The sequence below is a fragment of the Tyto alba genome, unplaced genomic scaffold (genome assembly GCF_018691265.1).
Source record: "Tyto alba isolate M040663 unplaced genomic scaffold, T.alba_DEE_v4.0 Super-Scaffold_18, whole genome shotgun sequence".
Taxonomy (NCBI): Eukaryota; Metazoa; Chordata; class Aves; order Strigiformes; family Tytonidae; genus Tyto; species Tyto alba.
Genome location: NW_024881280.1, coordinates 24819099 through 24840013, shown reverse-complemented (window position 1 = coordinate 24840013; position 20915 = coordinate 24819099). Strand labels below are relative to the sequence as shown.

At 38.6% G+C, this 20915-nt stretch overlaps 1 protein-coding gene across 1 annotated transcript in view; it reads left to right on the top strand.

Moving 5' to 3' along the window:
* SPTLC2 (serine palmitoyltransferase long chain base subunit 2) overlaps nt 1-20915 on the top strand; it is an 80422-nt gene that overhangs the window by 23203 nt on the left and 36304 nt on the right. Inside the window, exons 6-9 of the mRNA XM_033008723.2 lie at nt 3207-3300; nt 5913-6018; nt 6848-7067; nt 8931-9057. Of these exons, the coding sequence (XP_032864614.2) occupies nt 3207-3300; nt 5913-6018; nt 6848-7067; nt 8931-9057 (547 nt within the window). The remainder of the gene's footprint in view (nt 1-3206; nt 3301-5912; nt 6019-6847; nt 7068-8930; nt 9058-20915) is intronic.

Sequence of the window (20915 nt, the reverse complement as noted above, 5' to 3'; positions counted from 1 at the left end):
TACTTAGTTTTTGTGAGCTTTAAGTAGTAAGAATCTTCTGCCTCATAACACTAGAAGTGCCTTTATACTCAGGTGACTACTCCAAACAGAAAATGATCTCTTCTGAAGAAAGAAGTTTTTGTCAAATTGACCATTTCACAGTTCAGAATATTTACTAAATGCATTTTTGGGCTGCCTGAAGTTGCTTCTCACAGCACTTTTGATTTCTTCATTGTCTGAAAATAAGGACTCACATAAATCCTGAATTCTGGGAACACCCAGTACACGCTGGCTGTGTGTGCACAGCCTGTTTGGCAGTGCTTTGAGAGTCCTCAGTAAAGCCCAGAGACTCCCATGCTAGGTTAAACTTTTGGGCTCTCATTTTTTCTCTTACTGTTTGTGTCTCTCCATGTCCTACATTCATTTTTCAGGAGCAAAGCTGCTTGGAATGCATTTTTGGAGGTTTGGCAAATATAATCAGTAATGGCATCTGAATTTGGCCAGAAGAATTTTCTTTGACATTCACTGATATGATTTGAAACTAATCATGATTTGCATCGTATCTGGGCACCTATATTGCAACTTAATTTAGAACACAAACCACTGCAATAAAGTTATTCACATATATGTAATACTGGACCACCTGTTCTGTTTTTGCTCTGTGGAATCCCTGAGCACTTGGTTTATGTTGCTACTGAATCTTCTTTTAATAGCAGTAAATATGACTTAACTATCCTGGGATCCAATTCTACCACATAATCTGATCAGCACTGGTCAGCAAAAGGAATTCAAAAGCTTCATCAGCAATACCTAGTTATCTTTATTCACTATGCCGTGTTAACAGCAGCTTCTACTAAGCAGATGCTGAAAACAGGTATAGTTGGTGTACACTGAAAGTTATATTTCAGTGCTGTTAAAGCATCACTAAAAACAGGTCTTTCTGCACCTGGCAGTTTTCAACAGGAGAGATTTGCTGTTGACAGCCAAGCTGCCAGCTGCCTAGTATAGTCACTGCCAAATATGCTGAGTCTAGACCACGGTTTGTGTGAGATTTGAGGACTACATAGTCAGAAGTTGTTAGACCGTTTGAGGATAAGATGGACTCTGAAACTTGCCTGTGTTGGAGTAAGTGTCATTAATGCAGTTCCTGTAACTAGTGAATAACAGCATTCTGTACTGCTTTTAGCACACAGCTTTTCATCACAGCTCTGGACTGACAGGCTAGATAATGGAGTTAGAGCAACAGTGCTTGAAGGTTGGGTTTTCTGTTGTATGAGAACAAATTAATTTCCACGTATAGTTAGTTTGTGAAATTAAGTGCTCGTGACTGAATTGTGCAATTCACATATGCAGAACTTTGTGATAAAATGTGGCGTTCACTTCAGTTTGTGTCTGCCTTGTAGAATGCACTGGTAAGTCTGATCTTCACCGGCATATGTTTTTCTTGATACCAGTAGTGTGATCTCCAATTAGTGTTAGTCTTCTGGATACTATCTCTAATGTAAGCTTGCTGATAAATGCAGCTGCAGTTTTATCATTGTAATAGCAGCACTCAGTTTTACATATGATCATCAGTGATTGTACTGTATCAGTGGCTTCTTTGATCCTTTGCCCTCTCTAGTGGCAGACGACACTACATTCTCTACTTCCTCTTCAGTTTTAATTTATTTTTTCTAATTGAATGTCCTCTTTTGTTACGGGGGGTGAAAAGAGGTTGTTCATTGATTTGTTAATTCTTCTTTCTCTACAAAAAGCTCATACTTGTTTTTACGGAGAAGCTCCTTCTAGACTATTAATCTCTTCCTCTTTTTTTAATGTATCACTTTTCCTACTTCCTACCATTTAAAAGGATACTAATATTGGATTGTTATATTCAGGTTTTGATACAGTAGTGTTTAACGTGCCCTGTGATGTAGTATACATACTCCTTGTCTAGTATAGTAGTTCCAAAGAGCAAACACTAGTTGGAGATTTCCACGTTTCTTATGCCAAAGCCTCTGAAATATGCAGTGTGAATCCTTGTAACAGCAATTTGAAGACTTTAGATTTAGTGCAGTTTCTGGGGAAAACTGATCTCGACCTTTCCCAGAGTGTAGAATATCTCCAGGTACATTGCAATTCTGGTGCAAAATTTTCTTTATTGTGAAGAAAATGCTCCTATCGTCTGTAACATCTCTTTGTGTGACTAGGCAATACTTTTCACAGTCCCTTCTAATAATTCTCACTGCAGGGAAGAAATGTTCTTGACTCTTCCTTCCACCAGTTGTTAATAGAGAAACATAGAATGAGCATGTGTTTAGTGTCAGATACTCAGCATCTTGACACACTTTCTAGGTTTTTAACAAAGGCACTTCTAGAGTTGCAACAGACTTGCATAGTAATTGCAGTGGGATAAGGTTATTTAGAAATATTATTGCTCTCTTACAAACTAATCCCTCAATATGAATTCCTGTAGTTCATAGTGACAACACTGTGACTGAATGTTCAGCGTTATCAGCTTTTGACCTGTAATTATTTCTCCTCTCAGAACAGACTTATCCTGTTTTGGTATTTGTCGAAGGATATAGCTTCCTTCTTTTGAAAAAGCAAACAAACTCGATCTAATGTTTAATGGCTTCAGAAAATTTCTTAATTTCACGCTGCAATTTTGTTTTCTACTTCCTGTCTCTTGTATGTTACTTGTATCTACAAAGTGCTTAATAATTCTGTTCATTAAAGAAAATTAGTCCCTTTGGTACCACTGAGCACACATGGGTTTAGTCAGTGGTTACCTCCTAATATAAGAAATAGTGCAATAGGTCTTTAATCTAGGACTTTGATCGCCTGTTTCCTAGCACCACTGTAAACTTGCTCAGTGAACTGCGGCGAACTGCTCTGCTCTCTGGTTTATCTGGCTGCAGAGGAGGATGAGTACTAACCATCAACACAAGATATTCAGGCAGATTCAGCTGCAGGACTATCTGGGAAAAGTGAAACTTTAGTGCTGCTCTCAGTTAACATCAGTTGCGTGGTTTGTTTTTTTGTTTTTTTTTTTTTTTTTATTTGCCACACAAAGGCTGCAGATGGTTTCTAGCTAATCTTACCTGGACTAGCTGTACTTGTGTTGGAAATACTTTTTAGATTTTTTTTCTTAAATGATCTCTAAGCAGTTCAGATCTGAAAGGTGTTACATGTTTGGCTGTGAAACATAACCTTTCAATATCTTCCTCTTTCCCCTTCTAATTCAGGGCTGTCTGATTTTGAGTGATGAACTGAATCATGCATCACTAGTGCTTGGAGCAAGACTGTCAGGAGCAACTATTCGAATCTTTAAGCACAACAGTAAGTATCAGATGGTGGACTCTGCCTTTCTGCAGATGCTATAGATCAGATACAATCTCTTCTATCTTCTAATAGTTGGAAATCCAATTTCATGCAAGGAAATCAATTGCTGGTTACCTGAAAGGTCAGAAGACGGCTGCTACTGAGAATTTAATTATCCTGAGTTGGGTACTTTTTGATATGTTCAATCTCAGCTAACAATTTTATCCTGAAGCTGTTCCAGTTTACATCATCTGCATATGAAGAGGAACATGCTGCCCTTTGGCAATTCTAGGGGCACTAGTGTTTTAACATGGCTTCCTGTTACTTGAATAGCTCAGCACAGTTAGACTATTCTAACAGTCCCTGTCACATAGTAATCAATCTTGTAGTAGTCTAGGTTACAGTTTGGGGAATAAGACAGTTTTAATTTTTGGACCAGATGCCAACATGATCCTACAGTAACAAAAGCTTACAGATGCATATGTCCTAGCTAAACTACCCATCCATTGGTACAATATAGTACAAAACAAATTTTGGGGATGTGAAGAATAGATTAATTTCACCAAGTTACTTGCTTTAAGTATTTGTTTCCAAAATACACAGAATTTTCACGTTGCTAGTTTCAGCTTCCTCCAAAGGAGGTGTTTAGAGTAACTTTCAAATTAAAATTACTTAACATTTCCTTCTCTTAGTGAAAGAGATACCTGGTTGTCTTTTAGTAAAGCCACTACCTTCATTCTTCAGCCACTCCTAATACCCTTTATTGGTATTGATTCCTGAGATCATGGTGACTCTTGCTCTCTTTGAAGTATGTGGTGGAGAGAGCAAAGCTGTGGTGGCTGCAGTTATTTTACTTTCATTGTCCTACTTGATAGTGAATCCTCTGCTGTGCTTATTGTTTCTTTTGTGTTCTCTTGTTCAAATAATTTTCTTTACAGAAGTGTAGAGCTTACTCTAACATTCAATGATTATTTTTTGTTAGTTTGTTTTTCTTAATTCTTCATTAATCTTGATTGCTGGGCAAGATCACAAAAGCTTTGCATTCATCTTCTGCATTTGTATATACATACTTCTGAACATTGCATCTAGTTCCAGTTTTAGAAATTTGGAAAGCACTGGTAACAAACATAGTTCTGGGTAAGAGGAGAAGGACTTAAAAGTTCTGGTGTTTTGAGGAAGAATAGATTATCTATGGGGATGGGGTACAAACTAGCAATGGTGAGATTGGGGGATATTCTAGAAACCTTATAGGTGGTAGGGATCTGTGAAAGAGAAAGGAGTGACGGATTAGAATCAGAAGGCAAAATGCAAGCAATGATCTTGGCCTGTCAAGGTGATGTTCAATTCAGTTATGTATGTGTTCTCAGTCCTACTCTTGTTATACCCTCTGGTGCCTTAGTTAACTTCATATTCCTGAGATGTTAATGGCTTCGTTCATATTCTGCTTTTTAGAAAATATGGAAAAAAAGGGAAAATTCCCCTAAAAAAATCTTTGTTCAATGTTTTAATTTCTTCATACCTCATTCTGCAGGTTGTCCTTTTTATGAAGATTGGACCTAGTTTGCAGTCTTTCCCTCTTTCTTGAGAGATCAGAGCAGAAGTTTGCATTCCATTACTCTCCCTAACTGCACTAAATTTGTCCTTTCTTCCTTGAGAGATTTGTTGGAGGCAGGGACTCCACTCCTGACTTCTTCATCTTTGTTTTTTCTGAACATTAGCTGTTTTTAATAGACTGTTAACTGACATGTTTTGCTGTATAATTTCTAGTTTTTATCTCCTCTTGCTGCTGCAACTGCCCTAGTTTATCAATCCTCTTTTCATGATTGATTATGCTGTAATATTTGTATCTGTCTCTTGCTCAGCACTTTGGCTTTTATGGTTTGATTACTCTTCATCTCCACTCCTTTCTTCAAGTATTTTTTCAGTACTGATTTCATGTGTATTTATTTGCTCATATTAGTCAGCTCTCTTAGGATCATGTCAAGTTCTCATTGCCAAAGCTAGTAAGGTTTCAGAATACATTGCTATGAACAGCTTCATCTGTCTATTTTCTGATATGCTGGGCACTGTCCTTTTTCCTGCACTGGTGATTCTTTTTTCTTCCTTTTCTGTTCTCTGTTTAATAGTTTCCTGTTCCACACCTCCAGTCCCTTCAATTTTAAACAAAGTAATAAAAAAAAAGTACACTTGCTCCCCTTCTTGTTCTGCACTTTGGTCTATCTTCTACTTATCTTTAGTTGATTATCCTTGACCTTGCTTGTTCTTTTTTGAGTTATTTCTATCCACAAGAACATGCTTGCTACCAAAATTGCTGCTTCTTTTCCTCACAATGAGATATATGCCTTTTTTTTTTTTCTTCCTTTCTTGTTTGCTGTTTGTGCTTAATGCTCTAACTTATGCTTTTAGTTTAGGTGGTTGAAATTCTTCCTCAGAGTTCATACAGTCACCCATTCCCTTTAATCTCATCTGTGGGCCTGCAGCTAGATGAAGCCCATGCTTATTGACTTATGTATGGTCTGTCTTCCACACTGGAGCAATTTGTGCATTTCTGAAGTATTGCTGTCTTTAGTCATGACAAACCTCAAGCTAGTAGCTGTTTTGGTACCATTTAACAGTAATTTCTGGTGCAGATATGCAAAGCCTGGAGAAGCTGCTCAAAGATGCTATTGTGCATGGGCAACCTCGTACACGGAGGCCCTGGAAAAAAATTCTTATCTTGGTGGAAGGAATATACAGGTACAAACTATTCTTTATATTCCTAAAACCCTCCACATGAGATCTAACTGCTTAGTATTTGAGTTCCTTTGCCAAATCAAACTGAATATTGTCACTTCATAGTTATTTCATCAACTCTGTGAATTAAATTGAGCTATATATGACTCACATCCTGAACTTTCTGTTGGTAGTGCTGTAGCTGCACCTGGTGTTATCACAATGCTTCCCACATCCTGATTAGATTATAGAAATTAATTAATCTAAACTGATTATTTACATCAGAACTGAGGTCTTAAATTGCTTGTCCATTCCATTCTTTCTGTGCTCACTAGATAATGCTAGTGTGAATGGAATTGCACAAATTGAATGTTTTTGCTGAGAGAGGAGCCTGTAGTAGGCTTAGCTGTGTTAGGCATTTAAATCATAGTGACTTTCAGCACAAAATGGGGCACTTTGGGGTGCTACTAGTGAAAGCCTAGTCCTTAAACTTAAAAGCAACGGGTAAGTAGATGTCAGATCAGAATACTGACATTAGGGTGGAAGTAAAAATGAGAATTCATTTATAAAATTTTCACTGAACACATTTCTTTGCCTTACCTTGCTGTTGCTGCTGCTATTTAGTGCATATGTCAGCATCCCAGAGATGTTAAACAGATAGAAAGTAGAGATCTGGGCCCCGGGTGCAAGGAGGAGTTATCTTTCATCTCTCTGCAGGAAACAATGTGTCTAGCAAATTTTATGTGTTCGTAATTACTGAAAAAGTGAAGAAAAGAAAGCTTACTGACTTTTGGCTCTATAAGGAAGCCCCAACCATTAAATCGACTTACACTGAATTTCTGTTTCTCAACAGTATGGAGGGATCCATAGTCCGTTTGCCTGAAGTGATTGCCCTTAAGAAGAAGTATAAATCCTATCTGTACCTTGATGAGGCTCATAGTATAGGTGCCCTGGGTCCCAGTGGCCGGGGTGTAGTGGAGTATTTTGGACTCAGTCCTGAAGATGTGGATGTTATGATGGGAACATTCACCAAAAGCTTTGGAGCTGCTGGAGGATACATTGGGGGCAAGAAGGTAAAAAGCTGGGAATCTCATAGCTGTTTCAGGCTGGTGGTGGAATACTTCACTAAGCATTTCAAAGTTGATCTATTTAAGTACCCTGATTGTCCATTTGTTTCATAATTTTACATACTTTCTAGTACAGTGAAAGTCTGTGCAATGCAGAAGAGTCTAGTCTAGTAAAATACCTCATAACTGTATAGATCTCACGTGGTCAGCGATGATCTCGGTTTGCAGAGTGTACAGTAGTGGTGTAGTATCTTTTCAGGAACTGCTAGGAGCCAGGAAGCAGGAATTTCTTAACATTACTTTTAATGAGACTTGCAGGAAAAATGCCAGAAGCTGAAGATTTTCAGCCTGTTTGGAGGAAAATCCTCTTCTTAGGTTAGTCAGGTAGAACTCATTTCCTCTGGGCCCAAACAGTTTGTTTTTTAGAAAACACTTCTTTCCTTTTTGTTTGTTGCTTTTTTTTGTTTTGGTTTGGTTTTGGTTTTTATTTATTTTTTTTGTTACTGACTTACTTTGATTGGCAACACTTTCTGGCAGTACTTGCCCTTGCCAAACACCTCTTTTTGGGAGGAATGGTGTAGACAATTGCATGTGTTCCTTTTCTCATATCCTCAAATGTATGTCACAGATCAGGCTTCTGTATTTTTTGAGAGTAAATTCTCCCATTCTCCTACCAGGACAATAATGTTTTAGATACTAATAGTGACAATTACTTCAGCCCATCCAAATGGAGATGGGACTTGCAGATGTTCCTCTTTGGGAATTTACTACCATTGGATTAAAATTACTCTCGACATCTTCCCCAGAAGAAAGCACTATATAAATCTTTTCCCAAAGGTAGTGAGCTAGTAGGATTAACTCCCTTGGCATAAAATAAAACAGCTAAGAGTCTTTTGCAACTGTGTCTTAGCTACTGTTTTGAGGTATTACTTCAGAGGTAAGAAGTCTTAAATCTTCTTACCTGGTTTATTTCAGAGTCCCTTTACAAATTCATTTCATTTCACTCTGACTCCAGGCAGACAGCAACATAAAATTGAATGTTTTCACATATTTCTATAGTATTTTCTCAGCTTGTGCTATCTACAGGGCCATAATTATTAATTTAGTGGTAGCAGAAGAGAGAATCTGTCCTGTCATTCATACTGGTCTTTATGATATTTTTCTGGAGTGATCTGGTTATTTTAGAGTGGTTTTGTTACACTTAACAGCAAGCAGCCTATATCTACAGTCTGTTGGTCCTTTGTTCCTATATGACCCACTTTTGTCCTCTTAAAAATGTAGCAGGTATGTTTAACTGGGAAATTCAAGAGAGGTAGGCTGAGGTCCTTAAACTCTTAAATTACACCTGCTGCTTTATTTGTATTGTGCTGATAAATAGGAGAAAGTACTTTGTGACCTATTCCCCTGTTTGGTGACTTTTGTGGGGAAACAATTATATTGAGCATGATACATAAGCACCTATGCATCCTGCTCCCCACTATTTCATTTGTTTTATACTCCCACTGTTACAATAAACACTTTTGAAACATAGCCTGTGCACAGCTTGAGTAATGTGAGTAATGCAAACACCTTGTTGCAATGCAATGCCGATGGTGTTAGCTAAATAAGTTTGTCATAGACATTTGTCTTTAATCAACACACATTCCTGACCTGTGACATAATTATGGGTTGTCATCTCTCTGCTGTTCACCTTTCAACTGTTTAGTACCTGTACCATAAAATCAATCCTTGATATACCTGTTCTCTTCCAGGACATTCTGAAAAAGGTTTCTTGTGCTGGCCTGTTTTGTTGCGTGATTAAGACATGCCAATAAAACATTTTTCTGAGTGCTGAGAAGGCAATGACTGATGCCTCTTGTGTTTTACTAGGAACTGATTGATTACCTCAGGACATACTCTCACAGTGCTGTGTATGCAACATCACTGTCACCTCCTGTTGTGGAGCAAATCATCACCTCCATGAAGTGCATTATGGGTGAAGATGGTACAACTGTCGGTGAGTCTTTCTAACAATAAGCATGTAGAAGGGGGAAGCCAAACAGCCGCTTTATCACTTTGGCAGATAACTCATCCAGTGGACACATTCTTAATTATCTGTCAGTACATGTAGACTTGGAGTTTCTGGAGCAATAAACCAATTTACTATCCTACTTGTCAGATCAACCTAATAATAGCATGAGGAATTTCCAGCTAGAGGTAAGTAATCTTAGTCTTATCTAAGAAGCAGTATTGTCTTGTATTGATTTTTGTCCTGTGTCTAGGTTTTCTAGCCTCCTCCTTTATCTTTCCCATATTCTGTCCTTTATTTCCCCCACTTTTTAGATTATTTTCAGAGTATTTTGCTGTGTCTTTTAGTCTTGTATGTTGACTACTGCAGGAGAAATGCTTTCAGTTTTCATCACTAGTATAGTTTGTTGTTTGCACTTCAGTTAAAGCGTAAATACGGGAATGTTTCTAAAAATCTCTTTTTACCTGGGGAGCTAGAGACAGTTTTCAAGATCAGTAGACAATGCACCAGGAGAAGAAATTCAGCATTTTCGTCTTTGTCTTAGTTTTTCTTTTTTTCATTATGAAAGTAAGGAAGGGGAAGTATGTACTAGTCTCAATGCATTCAAAGTCAAAACCACAAATTCTTGTCTCATTTGCCTAGCAGCTTCCTTCAGTTACAGTATGAACTAAATAGCTTGCACTTCTGATGTGTAAGCTGCCTTGAAACTGAAATGGTACAGCACTTTGCAAGTAGGATACTTTTCCCTCTTCATGAGTAATTAAAAAGTTGTCAGTAGCTCACACAGGATGACACTATAGTTTGTTGAGGATCTGTCAGTGGCATTCAGTTCAGAGGCTCCTATAACTCAAAGTGAAGAATATATTCAGTTATGGGAGTTTCAGGCATCTGGCCACAAGGTGGTGGTGTATACTGAAGAACTGTACTTGCTTTTGAATATGGGTCACCTGACCAACTAACATGACAGATAAGTCATTTTTCCAGCAAGCATTTTCACTGTAGGAGTTAAGAATTTTTTTGTTATAACAGGTTTCATTCGGTTTGCTAACTTTATCTGAGAACAGACTGAAGTGGCAGCAATTGGTGTTTCTGGTTGCTCAGTAGAGAAGTCAGCACTGAGACAAGCACAGCCAGGCAGCAGCCTGTATCTGTGCTAGCATTGAGGGCTTCAGAGTGGTCCGCGTGAGATCCTTGTACCAGCCAAGAGTTGTCACCAGTGCTGCTCTCAGGAACAGATACTAACGAAGCTTCAAATTACATTAAAAGTTGTGCAAAAGTGTTGGGTCTTGCTGTCATCCTCAAACAGTCCCTATTTAGCTAATGATTTGCCAACAGTCTGTGGTCTGCTCAGGTGTTGCTTGTTTTGGGTTTCTTCCAGTATCTGTTTTCTGTTTGCAGTATTCAGACTAAGGCATTTTTGCCCCTTTCTGGGGCTACAGTGTAATATCCGTCCAAGCCAGGAGAATGGAAGTGACTTCCACTCCAGACAGTTCTCCTGCCACTATGCCAACAAGATCCATCAGTGCTGAAATGTGAACCCGATCAGGAACCAGTTTGGCAAAAAAATAGACTCAAAGGTCCATTTCTGTTGTCGTGTTGCTTAAAATGTACATCAGGGCACATCCTGCTAACGTGAGGCTAAGGAGAAAAAAAATCCTAGCCACTCTTTCTATTGACAAAATAAATGGTTTTGGTGTTTGAAAGCTGTGTCAATTCAAAGAAGCCTCTGTATGTCCCATTTCTATATGAGCTGTAGTGCTTTTCAGAAGTGCTGGATTTAACAGCTGGATAGCCAAAGTTCTGTCTGCTCATACTCAAAAAGGGTTTCTCAGCTATGGGTCTTGTGAAAGTGTTGCTGGCTTTCTGAGCATCCTAAGCCTTCAGCTAGGATAAGCACCTCAGAGGATGATCCCTGCAGGAAAATGCTTCTCTGTCCATTTTCTGCACAGTGGTGTTTGCCAGGCATGCATTTTTTTTAATTGCCCTAAGGCTTTAGAGATAATATTACTTCGTAGGCATTTTCTGTGGATGAAATTGGCAAAAGTTCAGTTGGGTGAATTGAGCAGCTGCTTAGTGGTAGCATGACAAAGTTTTTTGCTAGTTTAAGGGCTTTGACTGAAAAACTAATGTTTGGATTCTGTGGAATTACGGGTGGGGCTCTGGAGGACCACTGCCTGCAGTTGGTTTGACTAAATGTGGAGTAGAGTGGTGCTGGTAAGAGTTGTTAACTGTGGAAGACCAGTAGAGAAATAGTGTTAAATTTCATCACAGTTAAGCACCTCTGAATCAATTATGTACTGCAGAAATTTCACTGCTTTTAAATTCGTCAAGCTGAACTCATGGATGAAGGAAAACTGAGACAGGACAGTGGTTTTATAAGGGCACAGGAGTTGGATCTGGAATCAGAACAGTAGATGGCTAGCTGCCAACCCCATTTTTTGGGCCACAGCTAAATCTTTCAATGGCTTCAAGAATGCTGTTGAAAAGCACCTTTGTGGCTTTGTTGCCTGCCTGTTTCTGTTTACCACACATTATTTGTAAAAGCTGCTGTCCTCCATGGCATCAAACCCATGTGAAAATTGTGATGTCAGATTGAGATGGCCTGTAGCTGAGGAATAAGTAGTAGGATGTAATTAGTTTTTGAGGACGAAAGGGGTTCTTGTGTATTATTTTGCAAGAATAAGTTAATTCTCTCCTCTAATACCTCAGGTTATTTCTAAATCTAATGAAACATCTGGAGGCTCTAAACTTAGTGTAAGGCGTAGTTCCTAAACATTTACATAACTACAAAAAGTAAATACTTCCTTTCAGATCTTTCCGGCAAGCTGCCAGTGACTAAATAGGATATTAGTAGGAGGCAGCACAGACAAAATACAGATGCTATGAAAAGCTGAATGGCTGCTTATAGAGAACATAAGATGGATGGCATGCAAATGTGCTGCCTGAATTGGGACAGTAGTTTCTTGTGTCTTGATTTCTGTTCAAACTAATCTGCTAATTCTCTGTACTGTTGATGCATGTGACTAGCAAACCTCAATCTCTCTGAAGACCAGGGAATATAATTATATATGAATACAAGTATATTACTTGCTCCTTCATCCAGACAGGAAAAAACACTCAAACAGCCGAAGTGATGGCAGAGCCATGTTATGAGTTCTTGGTAGCAGTGCTTTCAGTACTGTTTCTGAAACTCCTCTATGTTGTTAGTTCAATGCTGTATGTCTGTCCTATTTTACGTTGCATTACTTGTCTTGCACATTGATGGCTAAACATACTTGATTTGTGATCACTTTGAGAGTTTCTTCGAATGAACAATTGTCCTCAAGGGTGGTGAACATCCAGAGCACACAGAATGTCTTCAGAGAACTCCAGTGCAAAAATATGCGAGATGAAACCAGTCTAGGAACTGGTTAACCTCCTTTAGAAATGAAACTTAGTCTGCTTTCCTGTGCATTTAAAAACTGAACTTGAGTCTTAAATCTGGGGATGTTGTAAGTTTGAACTAAAGCTGGCACTGTTAATGGCCTGTAAAAGAGGTGAACTACTTCCCTCCATAGATACTAACTCAATAATAGGAATTATACACGTTGACAAGTTTGCAGTCTTCCATCTCAGCTTCAGGAAGGAAATATCCCACACCAAATTGCAGTGCCATACATAGCATGTGTAGAATAAGTTGTGAATAGACCTTGTCCAAGATGGCACTTAAATTTTGAATGAACATTGTCTTGAACACTATGTAGAAACCAAGGTTTATTACCCTACATACCTCTAATGTTGCACATAATGAAGGTAGCAGTTACATGGGCCATCCCAGCTGCTAAACTATCAGAAATTAATAACTAACCTTTGAAGGCTGGTCAGTTAGCTGCACGTGGTTTGATTGGTATTTGTTTCATCTGAGCACCTTAGTTGTGAAGAGCTAGTAGTTGATTACATCTAGTCAGAGGAAACCTTTAAAAAAAAAAAAATCTAGTCTTGCCATTGCTGTGTGCAACAAACTTAAGTGAGTTAAATGAGAAAAGGTAGTTAAACCAATTATAGCCAAAGTGAATAAGAATGTACAGCTGTGTTGGCAGAGAACTGAGCCTAGCTGAGCTATTGAAGACAGGACCATTGCCATACTGTTCATATGCACAGGGAGAAGCATGCTGGAAACAAAACTAAGCCTGGTCTGCTTAATTTCTAGAGGAGAAAAGATTGCAATTAGTATTTTAACCTCCATGTTGTTAATCAGCCCCTCAAGTGAAGATACGACCTCAGTAGTTCAACCAGCTGTCTAATCACTGGGGTACTTCAAGTTGGACATTTTGTAAAATTCCCCTTTTCTTTCCAAAGACAACCTGGAAATATATGCAAGTATAAAGTGTAAGCAGTAATGAAGGAATATCCCACATTACATCACGTGGAATTTAATTTTAAGTAGCTTATAGTATATTTATAAGTGAACCTTCTACCTTGCCGTTGTTAGCAGTAGATCCACAAATGGAAGGGGTGGCAGCTGTTGTACTGGAAAGGGGAAATAAATACTGCTTGTGCAGGCTGAGGTTGAAAACATTCAATTAGCATTAAAATCGGTTCATTTGAATTTCCTCCAATAATACACTTGTTAATGAGGTGTTAAATTATCACCTTGGGAACCCTGGGACCAGTCAAAACTAATTTGAGCAAAGTGAAAACTTTTTTTTGTTGCTGCCCTTGAGAATCTCAAGCTGAGCTGGGAAACTGTTGGAAAAACAAATACTCTGGGGGTCATAAAGAGTTTCCTGCTTCTCTCCAGGGGACTAACAGTTTTAAGCATCACTCTCTGTATTTGTGCTTCCAGCTGGGGATCTTTTAAATCCAACTTGTTGCTGCACCTCTACATCCTTCCCACAGAGCATGGCAAGCCTCCAGAAAAGTTGTTTTAACCTGGGCTGGGCAGTAGAAGTCTTTCAGCTTTTGGTGCTTTGAAGAGTGTTTACAGATATTAGCAGAAGCTATACTCTTTGCATTGTGCACCAGAATGTGGAAATTCTTCACTGCTGCTTCTTCTGGACTTTAATCAACATTGTGGTGTTTGTAAAAGAGCTCATAAACCTTTATAACTGTACACCTGCTTTGTTCTCATAATGTTCTGGTTCTTGCTATTTCTGTTCAGGTGTGAACTGTCATGCTCTGTCTTCTTAGCAAAACACTGATTTCTCATAGCAGAAATACAACTAGGAATGTAGCTTTGTTGAAGGAATTTCATTTTTCTTCATTTCTTACGCTACATTTGATTTAAAATGTGTGACTTGCTTTTCACTCTCAATAGCACTTGAGGTGCCACATTTCTACAGAATGCTGGTGTGCTGCTCATACAAGGAAAGGAGAAAATACCAGGTAGCAGATCACTAGCATATATTGTTAACAACTGTGTGACTAAAATGCTTGTAAGTCAGTGTGAATGTTAAGGTAAAGCATTTGAACAGGAGTAACTGCAAATGAGGTGATGTGCATTCTGTCTTTGGGTGAGTGTAAAATGGAGTTGATGGTTCCTGGTGTGATACATGAATTACTGGAGTAGAGTTTTTTTGAAAATACTTAAATGACCCACATAAGTACCACTTCCCATCATCATCCCTGGCAATTGCAGCAATTTTGTACACAGAAAAATTAATGCTAGTATTACAATACTGTCTGCAGTACACAGACATGGGGCAAAATTTCATTCTAGGAAATGCATATAATGTAAATATTTCTAGCTTCTTTGGAAGGAAGCAACAGTCTGTAACTAAAGCCTTTCTGTGAACTGTGTGCAGGTGTATTCGGCTATGTGGGACTCACGGACCAGCTGAACTGCTGTCCTTGCCTACTTCGGCAGGTTCTGATGTAAAATGTGGTTGGCACCATGTCAATTCATGCCATTTCACATCAGTGCAGTTGATCAACCACAAATTCCCAAACATGGACAATCTTGACAATCTGCTATGTGTAATTTAGTCCTGATAGTGTGCAGATGTTTGCTAATGTCCCAGAATTAATAAACTTTTTTAGATAGTACAGATTTAATCTTTGAAGGAAGAAACTGTCTGAAAAACCTGCATGCCAGTTAACGTTTTGAGAGTATATGGCCAGTGAAGATTTGAGATAACTTTAAATGAGACTGTGTGGGTTCTGTTGCAGTCTAACTTCAACAGTGGGGTTTAGCTTAAGACAAATTGGCAAGAACATGATCAATCAACCTGTAGAGCTTCTTGCTGCCATGGGTAAACTTCTGTTAATGCTCAGGTTATTGCCTAATTTTTGCACAGTGGAAAAGTTGTGGTCACAAGACTGGCTGTGTGTGGGAGAATGTATTATGTATGCTTCTCAAGTCGGCTAGCAGCTCCTAAGATTTCTTAACTGTTTGTCTATGGACACTGGTTTTTTTTTTTTTGTTAATTTATTTGTTTTTAAAAGGGAAGCCAGTAAAATATTTCTGAAGCTTCTTAAGACTTTCAAGGTTGCCCTTCTTACTTGTCAGTTTAATATTTCATTGTATAAGTGTGTCACCAAACTCAGGCCCTAAATGGGCAGTGGAGAAATCATTTGCCCTGCAACTAGCATCTCCAGGACTATTCTGTGCAAACAGATGTAGTACTCTTACAGAATAACCGTCTGCACCAAGAGCTGGAAGCAGAATGTTTAGTACCTCCAGTCTTTACTGAAAATAGCTTGTCTTTTTTAGGGTTATTGCTATATTCTTGACAAGTAACTTTTTGTTCAGGACCTGGCATTGTACAGACAATTGTGGGTTTTATATGCACAGCTTTGATCTTTCCAGGATCCTTGGAAAGTACTGTACAGGAAAAACAAGTCTGTAAAAGTCACAGCAGAGACAAGGCCTCCAGGGTTTGGGCCTTTTTCAGGCACAAAGCCTACTCTTCCACCTCACTGCAGTTCCAGGTGGCAGGCTACCAGAAGCTGTTTGCCAAATACAACTTAGTAACATGGGAAAGCTCAGCACTCTTCCTGTTGAAATTATTGCGGAGTTTTAGGATAAATCTAAGAGCACACTCGAGAAGTACAAGTATGGCTGCTATAACAGATGTACATACAGTCAGATGTGGGCAGCTCTGACTTGGTGGAAAATTTGCAGGCAGTAGCTTTTATCATGAGATGAACTTTTTAACTGTATGCATCTTTGATGTCAGAGGAGAAACTTGCCATGTTGTACAGGCCCTCTTGTGGGAACGGATCAAGGTCTTCTCAAAAAGATGTATAAAGACTGTGTTCTGTGACAGATTTGGGTGCTACCTTCTCAATGACTTCATACATAAACTTCCTATTTAACACACCAAATAAACCAAACCAACTTCTCCAGAGTGAAAATTCTTAATTTTAGGACACATCAGGAAAGAGCATATACATACTTGCAGCATCCTGTCTCTCCCATTGCTCCTTGTGTTAGGTAAGTGAAATCTTTAGCAATATCGGGAGGGTTATCAAAGTCATGCTGAGGGACAAAATTATCTTTGGAAACTACTGTGCTCCATTCCATAAGGTCCTATATAGTACCACTGAGGAAGACTAGGTATTTAGGACTACGCTGTTCACTTCCCTTCTACCTTAAGGGATTTGCCTACCAAGAGACTGTTAGTAGAAGGTAGTCTGTCTGCCATGGGGTATTTTTCTGAATTTTCAGAGTAAGTGCCAACACAAAGATTAAATACTTCTTATAGTACCTACAGTATCAGTTACTGGTCAAAGTATACTTCTGTATAGGATCTCATTATCTCAAGCTCGTGGAACCTGTTTCATAGTGCTCCTGGCATCATTTCTTTATGGAGCTGATTTCTGTTCAGTTTAGCCAGAAAATGGTGCCCCAGTGTCTGACTGCTATCTCTCAAAGAAGTTTGCTGAAGAGTAGGATAGTCAAACACATCCCACTCCTCAGATTTGCTCACTATCCAGGTAAGAGAATGGATGCCCTATTTGTTTCTTTTTAGACTCAGCTGGTTACTGGCTATTTCCAACCGAAGGCAGAAACTTTATAGCTGCTGGCTGGTATATCTCTTCCGCTGAATATCAAGCCTTTCTGTGCTAGAATTCAATTGAGCATTAGTCAAATTGCTTCAGGAGCAGTGTTGTTAATAACTTCTGGGGTGACATGGAGTGTGACCAAACAACTGACTTTTGCTGAATACCATTTCTTGCAGTTATACATTTTTTTACTTGATTTTATAGTTAAGAGCAGCACTTCAGTGTCTGATGCAGCTATAGGGAATGAGGGATAAGATTGTTGCTAGTCATCTGCAGTTAATCTGTGCTGTTTCTCACCTCATTGCCTGCAATTTTTGTGACATACAAATCCCTCTATTTGGCTGAACTGGCTTTGAGTTTCAGAAGAATAGATTAAGTCCTGTGGATGTTGTATAAACTTGTGCTTCTATACTAGTTTAAAGTGAAATTTGAATAACAATGCAGTCCAAAAAAAAAAATATCTTAATTTTTATGAACAGCTAATGAGGGATCCACAGGGAAGTTGGTATTTCAAAGACCAGTTAGCAGTTACTGAATAACTGCTCCAAAGTTGAGAACTTGGATATCTTGTCCAGTCTATGAATGACAGCACATACTCCTAAGAGATGTGCCTAATGGCAGGATTAGATATACTGACAGACTAAATGTTAATACTGTTGATAAATAACCTTTCTGTAAAACTAAACAAACTATACTCCAATATTGAGTATTTCCCTGAAGCCTATTTTTGTATTTGAAAATTTAAGATGGAAAAAATTGCTTTGCTTTCTTTCTGGACACAGCAGAGTTTAATTCTTCTTTTCCAAGTTTGATTTTGTAAGGTGTTTGCTTAAGTTGTCAAAGGTAGCTCTTGCACGGCAAAAAATGTCTTGTATCCTCTCTGATTTATAAAGATTTCTGCTCTGATGCACATGTAGCTAGAGATGTTTCCACATATAGGATTGTTACAAAGGAGGTTTTGTTTTACGTCAAAACTGTGTTTAAAACTGTCTTGCTGTTAAATCTCAGCAAAGCAAACAGTCCTTGGTGGCTGCTTGGTACAGGGAATGCTTACTATGCACCTTTACTTCTACACTGTTACACAAAACAGTCTGAGTAATTCAGTCGTTCATTTTACTTTGTCACTGCATCCCTTCTTTTTTTCTCATTTTCTCAAGTATTACAAATTCTTAGCTCAGTAGAACCGCCTGAGATACCCCTAGTATCAACAGTGGTCATACTGCTTATAGAGGGTAAAAAGTATGTTTGAAAGACTGGAGGTACTGAAGTTATTTTCAAAAGGAACAGCTGGGGTTGAATTTTTAACTGGATGGATGGATGGATGGATGGATGGATGGATGGATGGATGGATGGATGGGTGGATGGATGGGTGGATGGATGGGTGGATGGATGGGTGGATGGATGGATGGGTGGATGGATGGGTGGATGGATGGGTAGATGGATGGGTAGATGGATGGGTAGATGGATGGGTAGATGGATGGGTAGATGGATGGGTAGATGGATGGGTAGATGGATGGGTAGATGGATGGGTAGATGGATGGGTAGATGGATGGGTAGATGGATGGGTAGATGGATGGGTAGATGGATGGGTAGATGGATGGGTAGATGGATGGGTAGATGGATGGGTAGATGGATGGGTAGATGGATGGGTAGATGGATGGGTAGATGGATGGGTAGATGGATAGGTAGATAGGTAGATAGGTAGATAGGCCACTTCAGTTACCTGTGTAAGTCCTTCCTAGTTTAAAGTTGTAATTATCTTCTAGAAGCTTCACACCGGTGTGCCTGGAATAGCAAATTAATATGTTGAATGGTGGTCAGCTCTTTCAGATGAAACAACATTTGCAGTTTGTCCTGCAGGTCTTGAAAAGGTCCAAAGTTGATGAAGAACTGATTTCTGTCCCAGTGCCTCAACAGAGGCACTATGAGGAATGGGTCTAAGAGGGGAAGCAAACAGATCAGCAGCTTCTGAGAGGTAGAAGACTAGAGGGGAGAAAAGTATAGATAATGATTTTTCATATGTAAATCAACATACATAGGACACTGCAGACCTTGCAAATCATAATCAGTCTTACTTCTCCTTAAATGTAAATTTTCCACTGCATTTCCAGACAGATTTCAGACTACTACAGTGGGTAATTGAAATATTTATTAAAAAAAAATCAAAAACACAAACCTCCCCAACCAGAAACACGCAAACAAAAAAACAGGCTGCAAGTAAAGACTAGCGTTTTTGAAGTTTAGAAATTGGCTTTGAATTGAATATACTTCAACATAATTAAAAGTCATCCTTAAGCATTCATTATTAGTTATCCTTGCCTTGGTTATGACTTTTTTATGTAACAGAATTTGTGTAGCTCAGGCATGGAAAACTGGTGCAAGATGATAATACACCTGTAGTGGTACTGTCATAAGTTTAGATAGGTACATTCCCTGTGGAAAAGTTTACTTACTCATACCTTTGCTAACTTGGACTGAAGTAGTATTCATTTTCACAGTCCTGAGGTTATTGAAACATCTAGAGTTAACATCTAGCAATTTTTAATTCCAACCATATGAGTGATATTTTTCCAGAGTACTGCATCTAGTATGAAAAATAAAGTAATTTAAATATAGGTATAAATTGCAGCTGTCAGTTTAACACACACACACACAAAAAAAACAGCCAACCAACCAAAAAAAAAAAAACCAACCCTCTAAAACAACAAAAAAACCCCACAAAGACCCCAACAAAAAAACACATACACACCCCCTCGGAGGAAAAAAAAAAAAAAAAGACAAAAAAAAAAAAAAAACAGCTTGAAAAGTAATTATTTTACTGCTCATCTGTTAACACAGGGCATTCAGTGACACAGGTATGGCTGTCACATTCTTCATCCTTCCTAACCTGGAGCTTTTGCTATAGCTTGCTTTGTATTTACTTCTTTTTACTGGATTTTAATCCATTTAGTTTTAAATAATACTTCATACTTGTACCAGCTTCCTTTACCATGTTTTCAGATAAAGTAGCCCAGCCTGGAGTAGAGGAAGGCTACACTACCATTTCTTTGTTATGGGGTTTTCTCCATCAGGAAGAAAGCAGTAGCTTGTAGTCTGTTAATTGTAGAGATTTTGCCCAAATATCTTAGTTGAATCCGTGCCTTTTGGTATACAGTTAACTTAGAAATTTTAGTACCAAGTGAAACCTTCAGAAGTTGATATGTAGATAGAAGAATACTCCCCTACAAGTGTTTGTATGGTCTTCCTGATGTATTGTCAAAAGAATTCATCCTGAAGTGAAGGATTTGTACAGCAGTGTCTTCATGGAAGCTCTGTAGATACCTGGTAAACTGGGGGAATTACACTGTTCTGGGAAGCATGTGTGTAAGATACAGGGGGGTTGATAGTTCTGTTGTAATGGTATTTATTGGAGTGGTGGGAGAAACTTCTGCTGCTCAGGCAAAGTCTTAGATCCATGTGGTGGTGTACATAAGATCACTTAAGTTTTGGTTTTGATTCATTCAGTGAGGTTGAAGGTTGTTTGAAGGCTCATATGGGACACTGGGAAGATTTTTCCTAGAGAGCTTCTTCCTAGTACAGGTTGTAAATGTGCAGTGACTTCCCTTCAGATTTGAGAGTAGTCTAACATGTGGGCTGTACAATTCGTACATGTTTCTTTTTCTACAGTAGTAATGACTTGAATGTTTCAACTGCCTTTTTCTTTGAAGTGTTGTCTGTGTGGATCTGACCTATTAAACCTGAGCATTGTGCTTTTTCTTGCAAAAGCTGGTGTGCACTACAGCTTTTCTGTATTCTGGGAAAAATCTGGTTTATGCTATTTCTAGTGGTCTATATATGTAGAGAACATCTATGCCATACCA